We start from the raw sequence: 18,418 nt of genomic DNA, 5'->3' as shown, positions 1-18,418 counted from the left end.
AATAACATTTATGAGACATTTCATATCGTTACATAATCAGTCTATTAATTTTATTTAATTACAATTTCCTGTATGTTCTCGTAATCAAATTTCACAGGACCAGTAAACATTGTAATTAATTGTATTGGCATCTTTCTCTTTATCACATTTTAAATTACATTAATTTTTAGTATCTTACTTTTGAAATACGAGTACATATGTCAAAATTGACAGATCCAATTGTTTTTCGAAATTTACCAATTTTTATATTGCAAATTGCATCTATATTAAAATTAAATCTCACAAAACCTCTATTTGACAATAACCATTCCCAATTTTCTTGTTACATTATAAAAATGTCATTATTAAATCAAATTAAATGCTAAATTTTTTCCTTAAAAGAAAACTTTCAGTGTATTCTTGTTGACGTTCAAAACGTTATGAGAATTTTAGTTTCAATTTATCCGTATAGATTAAAAATAAAATCAAAATTAACGTAATGCTTTCGCTTTCAACATTTTGCCACATATCATTAAAATTTTATAAATAAATGTTAGTTGTTCTAGTAAAAACAAAATAATATGATAAAACAAAACAACACAATAAATTGAACACACCTATGCGAAGTAACTGAAGTCGTAAAAAAAATGAAAAACAAAACATTATATATACATAGTACCCATATCTACAATGACATTCTCAACTCTAGGGTATATAACAAACATTTTAAAATGAATAGAGAAAACGAAATCAAATTATTTGAATTGAGAAAAATCAAATATGACACTTTGATTGGAATTCTCATGAATATTAAAAATTTGGTAATTTATTTTTTACTCTGTGATATTTGAGGAGTATTTTGAATAAACAAATAACAATACTGTTAAAATAAATTAAACAAATGCATGTATTCTTAAAATATAAGAGAAACTCTAGAGAATATAAAATTCAAAGAATTCTCTTAACTTCTCCTCCGTTAAAAAGTAGAAACCTAATAATGTACTTTAATATAATACTATATGTAGATGCTTATAGTTGTTCGATTTGTAGAAAGTAGATTACTAAAACAAGGCGCAGACCTTGCTTAAAATTTCCGTGCAGTATAAACTTTTTTCTTGATTAGAAATTTCAAACGTGAAGAATTTTATAATTCATGCGGAACAGTTCGTAATCATACAGAAATTTTATCTGTAGTACTCTACATAAAATTGATAAAAATTTAGAATTAATGTTTGCTAGCTACTAATGCTTATTGTTTTTTTTTTTGGGTTAATTCTGATTATTTTTTAAATTTTAATTTGATGTTTTATTACTTAAAGTTTTTGTATTATTTTATAACCACTAATAATAATTATAAAATCATTAAGTTGGAGTCTCGATAGATTTCAATACTACTGCTAGAATAATTTAATTTCACTAACATTGGTTTTTGGGGAAGAAAAGTTACTAACACGTTATGATAAACAAAATAAATTGGATCAACTTTTATCAACCTATGCAAAATTATTTTTTTTTGAAACAGGTGATCTGACAAAAAAATATTCAATAGCAACACCTTATCATGATGAAATAATATCTGATCAAGAAACTTCTTCTTCAACTTCAGGAATGAAAATGTATTACACTGAAGGCGATGAATATAAAATCGTCTTTATAAGTTCAGATTCATCTAGTAAAGAAGAGGATTTTGAAGATACAAGTTCAACAACATCATCAACCCCAAATTGTAACAGTATTATTTTAGATGATTGTGATTGGGATTATTTTGAGCCCGGTGCATCCGGGCTCACAAAACATATATTACGTTCACCATATGATTCACCATTGGTCCGTCGTAGATTTAATAATAATAAATCTCAATCACCGATTGATTCACCAATATTTTATAGACGAAGTGTACTATCAGAATCGTCAAATTCTTCGGTATCACGACAAAAAATGCGTGAAAGCGATACAGGAACAGATGAAGAAATGTTAATGCCAGCTGAAAGTTCATCTCCAACAAGTTCAGATGGTTTTCTTGCTAATAAAAATGAAATGTCTATAAGAAATCGTATTAAAACTAAATTCCTTCGACATAATAATAATTATAGTGGACATTCATCTTCTTCATCTTCTTCTGCTAAACAAAATTTTTATTCCAGTAATAAAGTTGAATCATCATCTTCGAATACTTCATCATCATCTTGTAATGGAAATAAATCTGGTATACAAAATACGCAATCATCATGTTCTTGTGGTGCAAATAATACAACTGGAATATCTATTCAACCACAATATGTTCCTATACCAGTGCCAGTTCCAATACCTGTGCCAATTTCAGCATTTCAAAATTGGAATCCTACTGATTTACTTTTAACAGCTTCAAATACAGCAAATTTAGTAATTTCAAATGAAACTAAAAGTCACGAAAATGAAATGTGCGCAGCGATACAACAATTATGGCAAAATGCAACGCCAACTTTATTACAAAAACAAATTCATGAACAAGCATTAAATGTTTTACCTCCACAAATACAACAACAATTACTTTTAAAACCACAAAACAATTCAGCTCTATATCAACAGCAACAAAAACAGCGACAAGAAATTGTACAATACGAGCATAAAGATACACAACAAAAACTAAACGAGTTTAATGAAATTATTTCCAGAAGCTTACCTGAAACCATAAAAGAAATAAATAGAAAAGAAAATAAAAAATTCATACCGGCCATTAAAACTACAAATAAACCTGTATTGCTAACAAAATCGTCATCATCACCGGTTTTATTCAGTGAAGCGTTAACAACTTCTGAGAATAAAGAAATTTTTCAATTGGGCGATGGTGTAGTACTAAATGAAAAGCAATCGGAAATAAAATTAAATGATAAGCTATCGGTTTCGTCTTCTTTGATGTCTATTAGTTCATCATCAATATCTTCAATGCCACTCTTATTACCGTCAACATTAACCACAAAATTACCTGTATTTTTGTCGCGTTCAGATGATCATTATGATGCTAGTAGCTCGTCAGGTTATGCTACAGAAACTACAATATCGTCGGCTACATTTACCGGTAATTTGAGTGAATTTTCTGCATCATATACTAGCACAAATTCAGTACAAAACGATACGCGAACGTGTACAAAAGAATATACAACGAAAAATAATAGTTCAGATAATAATGATTTTAATTTACAATTGTCGCGTTCCATTATAAACGAAAATTCGATATGCGATAATAAATTATCGATTCGTGATAATAACGATAAGAAACAAATTTCATTTACTGATAACAAAACCAATATCGCAAAAAATACTCAACAAAATTCGGTAACATTTTTAGATTCTACTTTAATAGCAACGAATGAAATCGGTTCAAATGAAAATAACTCTAATATACAATTTAAAAAAATAGACTGTAGTAATAATTTAGATTTAGTGGAAGGTGAAATAAAGTTAAATGCTCAACATTTAATAGAAGAAAATAATAAAATAACAAAAATTTCAAATACGTCCAATACAATTAAAACAAAACTGGTACAGGAAAGTACTTTTAATGTTGAAAATATAAAAGGTAAGAAACAAGATTTTGGAGAATTTCAAGTGGAAAATTCAATTGCTGCAGAAAGCAAGCCATATAAACGTGGTAATTGTAATAATAAAAAATTACAAGAAAAAATTAACAACGAAAGAAAATACAACGATTTAAAAAATAAAAATTTCTGCTTGGCTAAGAATAACAACAGCAATAGCAATAACAATAGCAATAACAATGAAAAAATTGGGGACGTTGACACTAATTCTGTAGCAGCTATTAGCAAAAAATATAACAAAAATTATAATTTAGATAGTAGCAATAGTAGTAATGTACGACCATTGAAAGAAATAAAAAATTCACCGCCATCGTCGTTGCCATTATTACAAGCTGTTGAAAATATTAATAAAACGCCATCATTAAATATAAAAGGAAAAAATTTTAAAGAGAATAAAATATCAAAAAATATTGCAATGATTACTATTGGAAAAATTAAATCCTTTTCGGAGGACAATAATAATTCTAGCGGTTATTTAATATCAGAAAATATGTTCTCATCATCATCTGATTCAGAAACATCTATTGATAATCAAAATCAATCAAGTGATGATGATGACGAAAATTGTTATATCAAAAGAATTAATAACTCTAGCAATAATAACAATAACAGCGATAATTTAATAAGAAAAAAATCCGTTAAACGTAGCTATGATGTGGCTAGTGCTTCTGGTGTTCAAAATTTAATTATTTCAGATAATGAAAATGTTGAAATGCGAGCACAACAACAACAACCCAGTATTTCATCTAGCAGTCATGCAGAATCACATTATTCAACCTCAGATAAAGATAATACTACATCATCTAGTTCAGAGTCAATTGATACGGATGACACTGGCACTATTGCTGATCGTCGACCAAAATCTACAAAAACGTTTTCAAAAGTATTCATTGTTAACCGTAATAATGCATCATCGGGTAGCGATTCTCAAAGTTCTGATGCGAATCTTGAAGATTCATCCGACAATGATACTGATACAGAACGTGATTGTGGTATTATTCTTAATTATATTAAATCGTTGTCAGAAACTAATTTATCAAATAATTCCGACAATGAATTTAATAAATCAACAGCAACAACATCAAGAAGTACCTCAAATGAGGAAATTAATTTGATACAAGATGTTGCCAGTGACATTATAAATAATAACGCCAGCGAAAACGACCATAACTCAGAAAATGATCAAAATATTACTGATACTGATAATAACAATGATGTCGTTGATTTTGATACAAATAGTAATCCTAGTAATGTACTTAAACAAAAAGAGGCGTATCAAAGAGATGACAATATTGAAGTGTTTACTGACAATTCTATTAATTTAGTTGCCAATAATAATAATCAAATTTTATCGAGTATTGAAAGTGATGGTGGTATAATTTTAAATTCAGTACGGAAATTTTCATTCGATAATCAAGACAATAACAATGTGCCAATAATCGGTTCTAAATTTAATTTTACATTGAATGACAATCAAATAGAAAAAATAAAAACAAAAAGTGACAATTCTAACAGTTCTAATTTTAATGAAATAATTGAAAACAATAATTGTTCTGATAAAAATAATGAATTTCCAATAATGAATTCGGATAAAATTATTAAAAATGAAAATATAGAAAGAAGTGAAAATGTAGAGTTACAAGTAGAAAATATAAATAAAAAGGCTGAAAAAGTAATTAGTGAAAAAAGTGATAATTTTATTGAAAGTAACAATGAAAAGACTGAAGTTATTACAAATGATAATGATAAATTAGAAGAATTAACATCGATTACGAACGATGTCGATAAACTTTTAAAATATAAAACTCAAGAAACTGATTATTTGATGGAAAAATTAAAAAAAGATGTTAAAGAAATTAATGAAGATTTGTTGCAAAAACCATTTATAAGTGAATTTAGCGATAGTTGTAGTTCATCTAGTAATGAAAGTATTACAACATCATTGTTTAAAAAATATTGCAGTATTTCAATAATATCATCAAGTGATGATGACGAAATGACTAATAATAATGATAAAAATAATTTAGAAAATTCAACTGATATTAAAAATCAGAATTTTGAAAAAATTTCGAAATTTTCAACAAATAAACCTGAAAAACAACTATTAATTAATTCAGAAATAACAGGGAAAGTGATCGAAAAAGAAAATTTATTTTTATTAGAAAAATCAAAAGAAATTCATAGTCCAATATATTCAACAATACCATCAACATTGTCGCCACCGTCATCGTCATTTTCATCTGAATCGGAACATGAAAATCAAGAAATTAATGTGGAAACTGGTTTACATGATTATAAAAAACAACCAGTTAAGCTTTTATTAAATAAAAAACCAGAAATCGCGAATATAAATGCAAATAATAGTAACAATAATATGAAACAACAACATCATACAGACAACAGCGACAATAACGAACACCAAGAAACTTTAAATAATTTACAAACTAACAAACCCTCTACCGATGATCATATTAATCAAATATTTAGCTTAGAGAAACTAAAAATCAGTAATAAAGGTTCAATAAATAGTATAAATTTAAATAAAAATATTTTATATGAGGATGAAAATCTTATTATTAGAGAAGACAATGATAACGACAATAAAAATTTCGAAATTAGTTGTAGCGTTGATGATCATTACAATCAAGTTACTGATGATGAAATTCTTAATAAAAATGATCAAGAAAAACAAAATGTTCAACAATTACAACTTTTTGAAAAAGAAGAACAACAACAAAGTCAAAAAGCTCAACAACAACTACAAATAGAAGAACAAAGTGTTTTATTACCTAACGCAAAAACAACTTTAGAAGAAATTCAACAACAGCAAGTTAAAAACTTGTTATTCTCCAATACCGAATATGATTCCTTCGATTTGATACAGGTAAATAAAATACAAATGAGTAGAACATTACCAATGCAATCAACCAGTTCAGAAACTTTTCCTACAACTTACCACAATACATATGCGCAAGTAACTTTAAACAATGATATAATAATTTCTACAATACCAACAAGTACTTCTACTCATACAACTATAACTAATACAACCGCTTCAATTCCATCTACTGTTCATACACTTAACACCAACACGTTAAACGAAAACGTAGGAAATAAATCAGCTGTATTATATTCAAATGATAAAACAAGTAGGAATGATAAAATGAATATAAAAAATGAAAATACCAGTAACACACCTTACAACAATGATGAGAATTTTAATGAAAACAACAACAATAAAAATAAAAATTTACATTACTACCACTATGATGACTTTAATACTTCAACTGATTTAATGACAGACAAAAAGTGTACAACTGTAAATATTAACAAAAACAATAATAATAATAATAATAGTAGCCATATGCAAACGAATAATGGTAACAGTTATAATAATGAAAAACAATGTACTACAAATATATCTTTAGAGTCAGGTATTAAGCCACTTTGGGAAGGTAAAAATGTATTTAACACGCACACAAATGCAAATACTTTCAAAATTCATAATTTTAAAAATACAACAGAAAAAACAGTAGAGTACGAACATTCATACGGTTCAGATGGTGATGATATAAGTGCACAATTTGCAACAACAGCATTAACGGCGGAAAATATTTTCTCTCCAAATAAAAGCGAAAAAACGAACGGTAATAGTTTATCATCAAAATATCGTAGTTTAGTAATGATTAATCAAAGTCAAGATCGATCCAATATAGTAACGTCTACAAGTGCGATACCAACGACACACATTTCAACAAACATGAATAAAGGAATAATAAAAACCCCCCAAATTAATATTATTGGTGAAAATACGCATGTTGTTTTACAACAGTCATCACATGATGAAAATGAAATAGGTAACTGTAACACAAATGTAATCGTGAATAGTTCAAACGCATTTCATAGCAATGATTTCTTAGTTAAATTAAAAAATAATAATAGTAGCAATTTTTCACAAAGCAGCAGTAGTAGTGACCTAAATGAAATATCTAATTATACCTCAATGACGTCATTGTACTTAAATAAAAAATTAGGAAAAAATAATTCGAATAGTGTTAAATATGATGAAAAAATTGATAACAATTTTAATTTAGAAAATGTTAGTAAAAGTGAAAATTTAGAAAATGAAAATGAAAATATACAAATAAATATTTCAGAAATAAATTTATTTAAAAGTGATTCTAGTGATAACAATGACGTCAATTTAATAACAACAATAACTACAACCATACCGAATGCGTTAAACTCCGCGGTTTGTCTTGAAGACGGTTTAGCAGATGATGATTCATGGGTCGAAGAAATCAGTCAAGATGAAGAAGAATTCGCAGGCACAACCACTACTGCTACCGATTCGGATATTGATTCGGGTGAAGATATATCGTTATCTTCATTAATCGATCGTGAAGAAGAGTTACGTGGCTATAATCGGACGGCTATAGATTTTACATTACATACGATTATCGAAGAAAGTTGCGAAGAGTGGAGCGAAGTTGAACAAATCGAGGATAACAGTAGGAAATCGAATCGAAATTATAGTGTCGGTAATAGCGGTGACGGTAATGGTGGAAGTAGTAGTGGAGCAATTAAGAAAAAAATTCAACAATCTTCACCATCCGAGTTAGAAAAATATTTTGTTTTCGGATTGGGTGAAGGAAATATTATGAGCTCGATTGACACGAAAGAAGAAAGTAGTTCAGAAGTAAGTAGTGTGTGTAGTGAAGGTATAGATTCCTTAAGTGAACCACCGATTGATATTAATAACGAACAAGCAAACGATGCTGCTGAATTGGCATGTTCCCGTTTAGAAAAATATTTTTTGTCTGGTTTTATGGGATATTCTCAAACTGAGCGAAATGAATCAGATGAAAGTGGCAGCGTTGGTAGTGACAGTGAAGGACATCCAAGTCCAAGTCAGAGAAGAAAACGTTTAGTAAGAGCTAGAGGTACGCCAAGATCTCAAAATTCGTCTCTTGATAATTTATTAGCTAAGGACAATGAGAGTAATGAAACACTAATATGTGAAAATCAAAATGATACACATGATTCTTCAGAATCAGAAAACTGTGACGATACAGTTATACATGTGGAAAAATCCGAACATGATACAATTAAACGCAAAAAACAAGCGAGAAAACGACATGATTCAGACGAAAATGCACGAAAACCAATCGAAAATGAAGAAAACAATTTCTCCGATAAAAATAATGAAATTTTACAACCTGATTACTTGCTACCAACTTACGGTAGTAACTTAGCTCAATCTAAAAACCAACATAGCCGCGACAGTGGATTTATTGGTAGCAATGATGATCTTCTTAAAAATGACGAATGCGTTAGATCTCCTGAATTGAAAATAGAATTAGAAGATATTAAAGAAGATTCACAAGAAAACAAAGAGACTGATTCTAATAATTTCCTACAAGATTTACAACATCCAAATACGTCTAAGAAACCACCTTTACATCCACAATCGCTTACACGAAAAGATAGTTTCAATAATTGGAGTTCCGATGAAGAAACAAATTTAATGATGTCAAAAATGCGTCAATTTTTCAAAACTTTGGTTGCAGCCAGCGCTAATGCCAGCAGCTCTAAAAATTCAACTCCGATTGTTAGCGGAACAAGTACACCTAAGGGATCAACGCCTGTCGCAAGAGTTAGAAATCGAAATAAACCAGCACAATTGGCTTATTTTGAAAGTGAGCTAACACGATTAATGAAAACTGTGCCAGGTATAAATGACGATCAAGTTCGCGAAATTGTTGAGTACTTAAGTAGTGAAGACACTTGGTCTGATTCATACGACTCTTCTGATTACACTAGCTCCGATTTAGAAGGAGCTGTTAACAAATCTAAAAACTCAGTACTAAAAGAACAAATATCCGCAAGCTGTCAACAAATCATAAATAAATTTGATAATCCAGTTAATGATAGAGAAGGTGATCTTGGTGACGGTGGTTTATTGGAAGAAAAACACAATTTGAATCCAGAAACAGCTTTAGTTTATCAAAAATTGGTTGCATCTTTTTCGAAAATGACAACCGGAAATGAAGATAAAACTGAGCAAATTGATTCAAATCAGATTAATCAACAATCTTCATCAAATGTTGACCAATCAGACAAATCGCCACAATTGTTAGCTAAAGTTATGCATCATATCGGAACAAGATTAGTTGCTCTCATGCATGAAGTAAGTAGTGGTGATTCACGTGCCAGCAATTCTCCGGTAGCACCACAACGATATCATAAACGAATTCACCAAAAAGTACTGAAAAAGGGCGACAATAACGACGATGATGACAGCCTATCTGACTGCAGCAATATAGATAGAATAAATGATGGAAGACATCAAACTGTACAAGTGCAAATTAATAATTCAAACACATTATCCACAACAACAACACAAGTAAATGCACCAACTGATTCTCTTGGTTTAAACCTACCACGAAGTAAATCACATGACTTATTATTAAGCGATGCTAGGCCACAACATCATCAATCTAGTAGTGGTGTTAGTGATACAGCTGGTGAAGAAAATGTTGCCAGCGATTATGAGCGCTTCTCGTGGCGCGGTAGTTTTGAATCAGCATTACTGGCTAATGGTGATTCCAGAACTAAATTAACATTATTAGATAGAGATAATTCATCATCTGCATCCGCTTTGGCTGCAAAGCGTCGTTCAGCAGGTGATTTATTATTTAATCCAACAAGATTAAGCCAAGAACAATTAGATCGTGTACGCAGTTGTGGAAGTATAGGTGGTTCAACAGTAACTGAAGAAAATGAACTACAAGCTACAAAATCATGGAATACATCTATAAATCATCATCATCAAAGTAATTTACATGTACCACAAAATTCATCGAACCGTCGAAGATCAAGTGTACCAGATTCAATATGCGAATACGAAGCGACATCTGACGAAGATAGTAATGTAGATGGAAATTTCAATAAAACAAGATCAACTTTACCACGTAGCTTACAAAATTTCCAAACAAATGTACCAAACACAAATTCTCTTCCGCGTTTACCAACTACACCATTAATGACATCATCTCCGATTTCAAAAGCACAAAGCGTTTATCAATTTTTACCGAGTAGTGTTAAGAGCGCTCGTTATAGACCACCTGGAGTTAATAATAGTCGTAGTAATTCTATAACGAAAAAATCTTCATCAACTTCTGGGTTATCCCAGCTTCTTTATTCAAGAAGAGATGGAAGACGGAAATTTAATATTTTAGGAACCAATGGTGAGTTTTTTTTTTTTTTAATTTTTTTACTTATTAAATTTCCTAATTTTATTTTCTTTTTTTTAATATCATTATTTAAATTTTACTTTATTTATTAACTATTTATGAAGTTATTCTTATTCGTGTTTACAAAATATTTTATCCACAAAATCTTGATTATTGAAAAGTAGTATGTATAAACAGAAACAATTTTCCATATTACCTCAGTTAAGTTCTCTTTGAATTTATATGGATTTTTTTTAAATCTTAACAATCTTCAATTAATCAAAATAATTTCATGTTAATCTTTATTCTTACGTTATGTTGCAAAAAATATTAATTTTCTATTTTTTACAATATTTTTTCTATAGAAAACAATATAGAGTAAAAATTAAGTGTTATCCTTAAGTATATACAAATATTTTCAAAAATTCAAATTAAATTCAATTGAACTAACTTATTCTGACTTAAGTCTATGTACCCCCAAATTACAATTCCTTCAGTAAGTTCACCTTAATTTTGAGGGAAGAGGATTATATTTTTTAATTTACAATTTTTTATTGAAATTATTGGCTACGCTGCGAATTTTTTTTATTAAACATATGAAATTACTTACGAATCTGCTTTTAATTAAAACATATAGGTACTTATAACTCAATATAATCTCTTACTATTTCATAAGTAGTATTTATTTTTACATGTCTGTTAACAAAACGAACATAATATCGCTTTGAATTTCTTTTTCACTCTAAAAAGTAACTTCAATTATGGTTTATATATGTAATACAAAATATTTTTACATGAAATTATTATGTCACAAAGTTTTAAATAATACAAAGTTTTCCTTACACTAACTTCACAGTAGAACGACTAAATAATAGGAAATCACTCATAAGACAATGTATAGTTGGATTTTATTTACAAAATGGCATTTAATTACAAGTAGAAAAATATAATTATACAACTACCTATTGATAAGAGTTTAAATTACGATTACATGACATCAAATAAAAATATGCTTTTCCATATTTGATTAACATGGAATTGCAAGATTTGAAAAAAAACTTAATTTGAACAAGCATTTTGAAAATGAACTTAATATTTTCATTAATAAGTTTTAATCATTCGGAAGTGTCTAAATGAATATTAGTTGAAATTAGAAAATAATTTTCAATAAAATCTATAAAAATTAATCATATAATTAAAGAGAAAATAAATAATTATTGTTTGAAATACTTTGAAAAAAAAAAATAATCAATCTAAATACTAATTTCAACTGGAAAGTTTACAATTACTCACCAATTGTAATAAAAGGAATTGAAATTTAAATATAGCATATAGATAATCTTACCGACAATTAATTTAAAATATATAAATGTTAAATGCTAATGAACGAATATTGTAAATCAGAAATGAAATGAAAATGGAATTCAAACAGATTTGAATGAAATTTTTGAAAAAATTCAAACTTTCACAATATTATTGCATGGAAACATTTTGCTTCCTAGCATACTGGAAAAAAATCGAATTAGCAACAAATAAAATTAAGATATTTTAATGATTTTTAATTAATATTAGTAAAGAATGGAATGTTCAGAACCAGAATAGTCCAATGCAAAATTATATTTTATTGCAGAAAAAGAATGTCAAAAAAAATATTAAATTTTAAAAATTCTTTAACTATATTTTGAATAATGCCATGTATATCTATCAGGCCATCAAGCTGAAATTATTTTCCGAAATTTTCAATCGGAAAAAAATACAAACACAATTCTTAATGTTTTATGTTGCATTTTTTTTTTAAATGCATTTTCCTGATGGAATTTACCAACCGATTTTTTTGCAATTTAAATTCTAAATTAGAGCCTAAAATATTGATAAATTTCCTTCACACAAATAAATTCCGAAACCCCTTCCATTTGAACTCCATATAAATTTGGAATTTATTTTTGATTTGCTCTCTGAGCTTTATGGCCTGATAGACATATATGGCATTACTTAGATAATAAATTTCAATCTTGTTTATGAAACTTATTTTTGATTTTGCTCAATTTCGATGCAAAGTGGGTAGGATTTGGTTTGCAAAAAATTTGAAATAGTAAGAAATATTCGTGTATCAAATAATTTAAAAAAAATTATTATGAAAAGTGTAAAGAAGCACTATAGATATAGCTTCTAGAAGCCGTACATGACCAATTTAAAACAGTAACCGAAATCTGTTTAGAAAACATCTATTTGAATTTCTATTTTTGTCGCCAAATTAAGTCTAATAAGAATTTATTTAGAATTTTAAAGAACAGAATTTTTAATAGCAACTTATTTAGAATTTATTTTCTATTCTATATAAAATAAAATTATTTTTTATCAAAGTCCCATCTTACGATTAAAAAATTCATAATTTAAAATTTTTTCCTCAACAAAATAATTATGCAAAGTTGTGCAACCAAAAAATTGTAGTAAATATTTTTTATTTATACAAGAGTATAACATCAATGGAGTGTTAAATTTAGTAAATCCAGTTAAGGATGGCAAATCAAAATTTTAAAAATCACGGAATAAAATTTAAGATAAAATGAAATTGTCATCTTTTTAAAAATTTTTTTATCAACTTTCATATTTTACTCAAATATTTATAATTTTAAATCATTTAGAGCTCCCGTTATATTCATAAACACTTTCACTACATATAGATTGAATAAAAGAAAATATAGGGTAGAGTTAGATGGTATTATGACACGTGCTTTTCTTTCAGCTATACTTCAATGAATATAATTTTTTTTTGTTACCTTATCTTTAGGCTGCCGTCTTTTGTTTACTGATTTTTTTACACACTTATATGATTTTCGTATTCACGTTTTGTAGCTACTGTTATTGAGCGTTTTCAAAAAGATTTAATTTTCAAATATAAAATTTGAAATTTTAATAATGGATGAATAATTTTCAATTTTTTGTATATTTCATTCGTACTTTGCCGACATTTTGCTGCTTAAATTTTATTCCCTTAATTAACTTTTCTTACCTATACATACATACAAAAAAAGTTTATTTGAAAAAAAAATCATAAAGAAAACGAAAACAATCTGTAAGCACCTGCTGCTGCTGCTTATACTTTGGTAAAGAATGTAAGTACGAGTAAAACAGAAAATCGTAAAAAAAAAAAAATAAAAAAAAAATATTGTTTTTTGTTTTCTGTTTTTCTTTGTACTTAGAAATTACCTTTTAAATATTATGTATTAATTGATTTAAGGGAAGGTTGCCACATTTCATATAAAGATTTTAAATTTTTAAAGCAATTTGCCGTACCCTTTACGCGATGACGACAAATTTCTATATGAAAATGAAATTTTTTTAACCATTTATGAAAAGTAGTATAAATTTTTTAGCGTCAATTTTTTGCAATAAGTTCGCAATTCCATAAACTTCAAATTACTACTCTATAATCTACACAAATAAATTGGTGTTTTACAATTAACACAATTTTTTTTATTGTTTATTTTCTAAAAAAAATAAAAGAAATTCAATACTTTTGAATTATAGTAAAAAAACTTTTTTAAAATTTTCTGCCCAATCAAGTACTTTTTCCTCTTAGTTATCCACTTAAAAGTTGGAATTCTCCTATTTTCAATACAGATGTATTGATACATAAATGGTAATGCCCGAATTTTATTATGTCACAAATATTTTAACTAGGTAGGTAACTAGCCTGCGATAGTTTTTTTCTTTATATTAAATATTTAAGGTTATTGTTGTTTTATTGTTTATTTTTCTTAGTTTAATATCGAGTATTTTGGATATATGAAAATTGTATACTAATTTCTTTTTTAATTTTTTCTAAGTATTGTATATTAAATTATAATAATATTGAATATATTATTAAGATTACCTTAAGAATCTCGGGTTTTGAACCCGAGACCCTTAAAGGAGCGGTGCTAATACACCAATGGTCAGGTCAAATACTGTCACATACTAAATAAATAATGTTTGAATTTTGCATTTGTGTGAAGTATGCATTTTAGAAAAAACAATATGACATTTTAGAAAAACAACTGTTATGATCTTCTTCTTATTTGGCAAGTAAATGAGCCATACGATCACGCCCTTTGTATCTAATTCGAATTCCCCTATACAAAAATTTTATTCGATATACACCTAATACGTACCAGAAACTTAAATTAATGATTTTGACAATATTTATCTTTCGAATTCTTTTAACATTTACATACATAGATACATACTTCAAAAATTTCCCTCCTACTTCAAAAAAACTCAACTCAAAGGTTTATTTTAATAGTTTTTTGAACTATTTCAGAATCACATGATATATTGTGCATTTATATAATTATTAATTTTTAATCCAAATTATGTTACATCTACTAATTAAGTACATTATTACAACGAATATTTATCATAAAAACACTTAGTTAAATAAGTACAAATATGTAATTGCGTACATATGACCTCATAACGCACACGACTTACCTAATCTTAATTAAACATAAACATATATAAGCGTAATCATTCATACTGAATTTACGCATTTCTTGGAAAAATAGTTGAAAATATTAGAAAATATAATATTTTTCGTATTATTTAAATTAAAACATATGCTTAACAGTGAATAAGTCGGAAGCATCTGTATTTTAAAATTGAATTGAGAAAATTAAAGCTGAACTAACAAACATCTATTATAAGTTGACATTTTACAGAGGTGAACTAAAACTCAAAAATTATTTTAGAAGTCCAAATACAAAAAATTTTACTCTTAATTGAAATCAGTTGCACATTAAAGAGATTTTTGAAAGCAAAAGGATTGAAAAACATTTCAAAATATAAAATTTTTCTGTCAAACTCTAGAATTTAAAGCTAATTTTTTATATTCCTGAAAATTTTTTGAAAAATTAATCAATGTTTTATAATTTCCACTAAGTTCGTACTTTCAAACATTAATAGTATGCTTAATATTATATTAAACTGTTATACAATCAAAAAATTGAAACTGTTATGAAAATCAATATTTTTTCTGATTTATTGTAAAAAAAATCCGATATAAAAACACAAAACAAACAATGCAAAATTTCAGAATCCAATATGTCAATAACTGTTACTGGCATAATTAATGAAAACTCAGTAATTAATATTTCATTTTGAATTTTTAATACAATTAATATTGTTTGATTAAGCAGACAGAGCAGACTTTTATTTGTATAAAACTTTAAAAAAAAAAAAAAACACTTTTATTTGCTTATATTTTAATGCTTATTTAATGAGAAAATAAAAACAAAATTGCTAAATAAACATTAAACTGTCATTCTTTCACAAAATTGTAACTTTATTCAGTGCATTTTATTTCTAGAACATCAGCAATTTGTTTTGCATTTTGTGTTGCTCAAGCAAAATTTTCTGTTAGAACAATATCAAAAGAAAAACTAAAACAAAAAACTAAAGAATTTGACTTTACCTCTAAAAATATCAGATGAATTGAAATTATAATTTTCACTACTTATTTTTAAAAATAGCAGTTTTAAAAATAAATTGCAGTCACGTTTATTATGTCATGCGATTTTGGGTTTTTTCTTTTTATTATCATACATATGTACATGCATATGTTATTTATTATTATCAAAAAACACGTTTGAATATATTGAAATAATTGCAAAAACAAAATTACTTTACTGTTTTTATAATGAAAAATTTTAGAAACAAAAAATTATCGTTCTCTAATAAAATTCAATAATGTCAGAACATGATGAGTAGGTAACACTATTGAAAATACTTTGTCATTGAAAATACAAAGTTATGAAAAATTCAACCACAGTTATTTTAGTAGCCACACGAGTTCAAATAATATTTCTTACTTATACATGCATGTATGTATATCTTTGGATGTGTGCATAATTTTAAGAGAAACCGCAAATTTTTAGCAAAACATTCATATACATACATACATAAATATATTTAATAATATGTATTAGTTTAATTAATTAATAATAAGTTAAAAATTTCATTGTGATTAGAACAAGACAATTGTATAAATTAAATCAAAACATATTTTTTATCACTTTTACACGCGTCACATAAAAAGTTACTAAAAGTAAATATATAATTTGCATACATACATACATATTTGTGTATACATACATAAATAATTTGGCATTATTTTAAAAGTAAAGATTAAAATCTATTGGGTTTTGTGAACGCCACCTACATAATATTTCATGCATTTTTATAAAATTATGCGGTGAATAATTATGTTAGTCAAACTCTGACTGAAAATTAAATAATATACTATAATATTATGGCTATCGATTTAAAAACCTTAGAAAAAACTTTAAAGCCCAGTTAAAATTATAATATTTTAAAACAAGCTGTCTCCACTTGTGAACTTTAAATATTTATATCTATTTACTGCCATATAGAGAATATGAGATCACAATATTCTAAATTTCATGGTAGGAAACTGGATTAGTTGTGTTTTGGTTACACTATTATTATATTTTATAAATGGAGTATATATTGGGCTACCCCAGTGATGAGCAACCTTTTTTTAAATTGGGCCAAATGAGAAAAAGCATTCGTTTCCCGGGCCGCAGTTATAGCAGATTTATTTTCTATTTTCAGTAATAAGTAATTTCAAGGCATTTTGTAGTTATTTTTAAATGTTTATTGAATGTATCTTAGATATTGTAATTATTTTCTTAAACTTAAACATATTATTATAAAAATAGTGATTTAAAAATTATAATAAGAAAAAATAAAAATAAGTATTGAAAGTTTTAATGAGAAATTTGACAGTGGTGCTTCTAGTCAACAAGTTTAGAAATATTTGCTTGATGAGCATTTTATAATCGCGGTTTTTTAATTTTTTAAAATTTTATCAAACTTATTTTATCATTTTTTGTATTGATGAAAATTAACCGATTCAAACCATGCTAAAGTTAAAAACTCGTATAAGAAATAGATATGTATGTATATTAAATTAAATTTTTTAGACTCTGTTAAAACAAAGCGGCGTACAAAAGATCTGAGTACGCATTGAGCATACAGTACGAAAAGCCGACATTTAACCAAAAAAAAGTTTTTGGGAAATCTTTTTTTTTAAACAATAAGTAAATAAGTGAATAAGTGAAACAAACTTTATTTTTAAGTCGCAAAAAAAAAATTTGTCGGGCCGCGGTTTGCTCATCACTGGGCTACACTATTAAAAAATCACCTTTGCAGTGAATTTTTTAACAATGGTTTATGAATTTTAAAATATTATTGTTAATTGGTTGGTTAGTTGTGGCGACCTGTGCAGCCAGTTCACCGCACCCGAATTAACATAAATGTACCGTTTTGATACCACTACCCCGTGATCACCACATTGTCATTGAGTGTACGATTACAGGTGGCCTATATGTAAGCCATCCCGGTTCTCTTGAGGAATCTATTTAAATCCTCGATACTAATCCTCGATATTTCGTTCAGTCCCATTACACTTGCTCTGCTCCATATGATTAGTCTGGCCCCACCCAGAACCGGACACTTGCAGACTCGTATTGGTGTGGTAATAAGAAAAGTTATTATCATTGTCAGTGTAAAATAAACGTTTTAAAGATTTATGAAGATAAGTAAAGAGAAAATTCCATTACACGT

The 18,418-nt window shown here is 27.3% G+C and overlaps 1 protein-coding gene across 1 annotated transcript in view; it reads left to right on the top strand.

The window, feature by feature from the left end:
- LOC129609669 (serine-rich adhesin for platelets-like) overlaps nucleotides 1-18,418 on the top strand; it is a 138,041-nt gene that overhangs the window by 42,286 nt on the left and 77,337 nt on the right. Inside the window, exon 8 of the mRNA XM_055521754.1 lies at nucleotides 1,502-10,807. Coding sequence (XP_055377729.1) covers nucleotides 1,502-10,807 — 9,306 coding nt within the window. The remainder of the gene's footprint in view (nucleotides 1-1,501; nucleotides 10,808-18,418) is intronic.

This window comes from Condylostylus longicornis, unplaced genomic scaffold, assembly GCF_029603195.1.
Source record: "Condylostylus longicornis isolate FDR11 unplaced genomic scaffold, ASM2960319v2 ptg000040l, whole genome shotgun sequence".
Lineage (NCBI taxonomy): Eukaryota > Metazoa > Arthropoda > Insecta > Diptera > Dolichopodidae > Condylostylus > Condylostylus longicornis.
The sequence above is the reverse complement of the archived record's forward strand: the minus strand, read 5'-3'. Positions and strand labels throughout refer to the sequence as shown.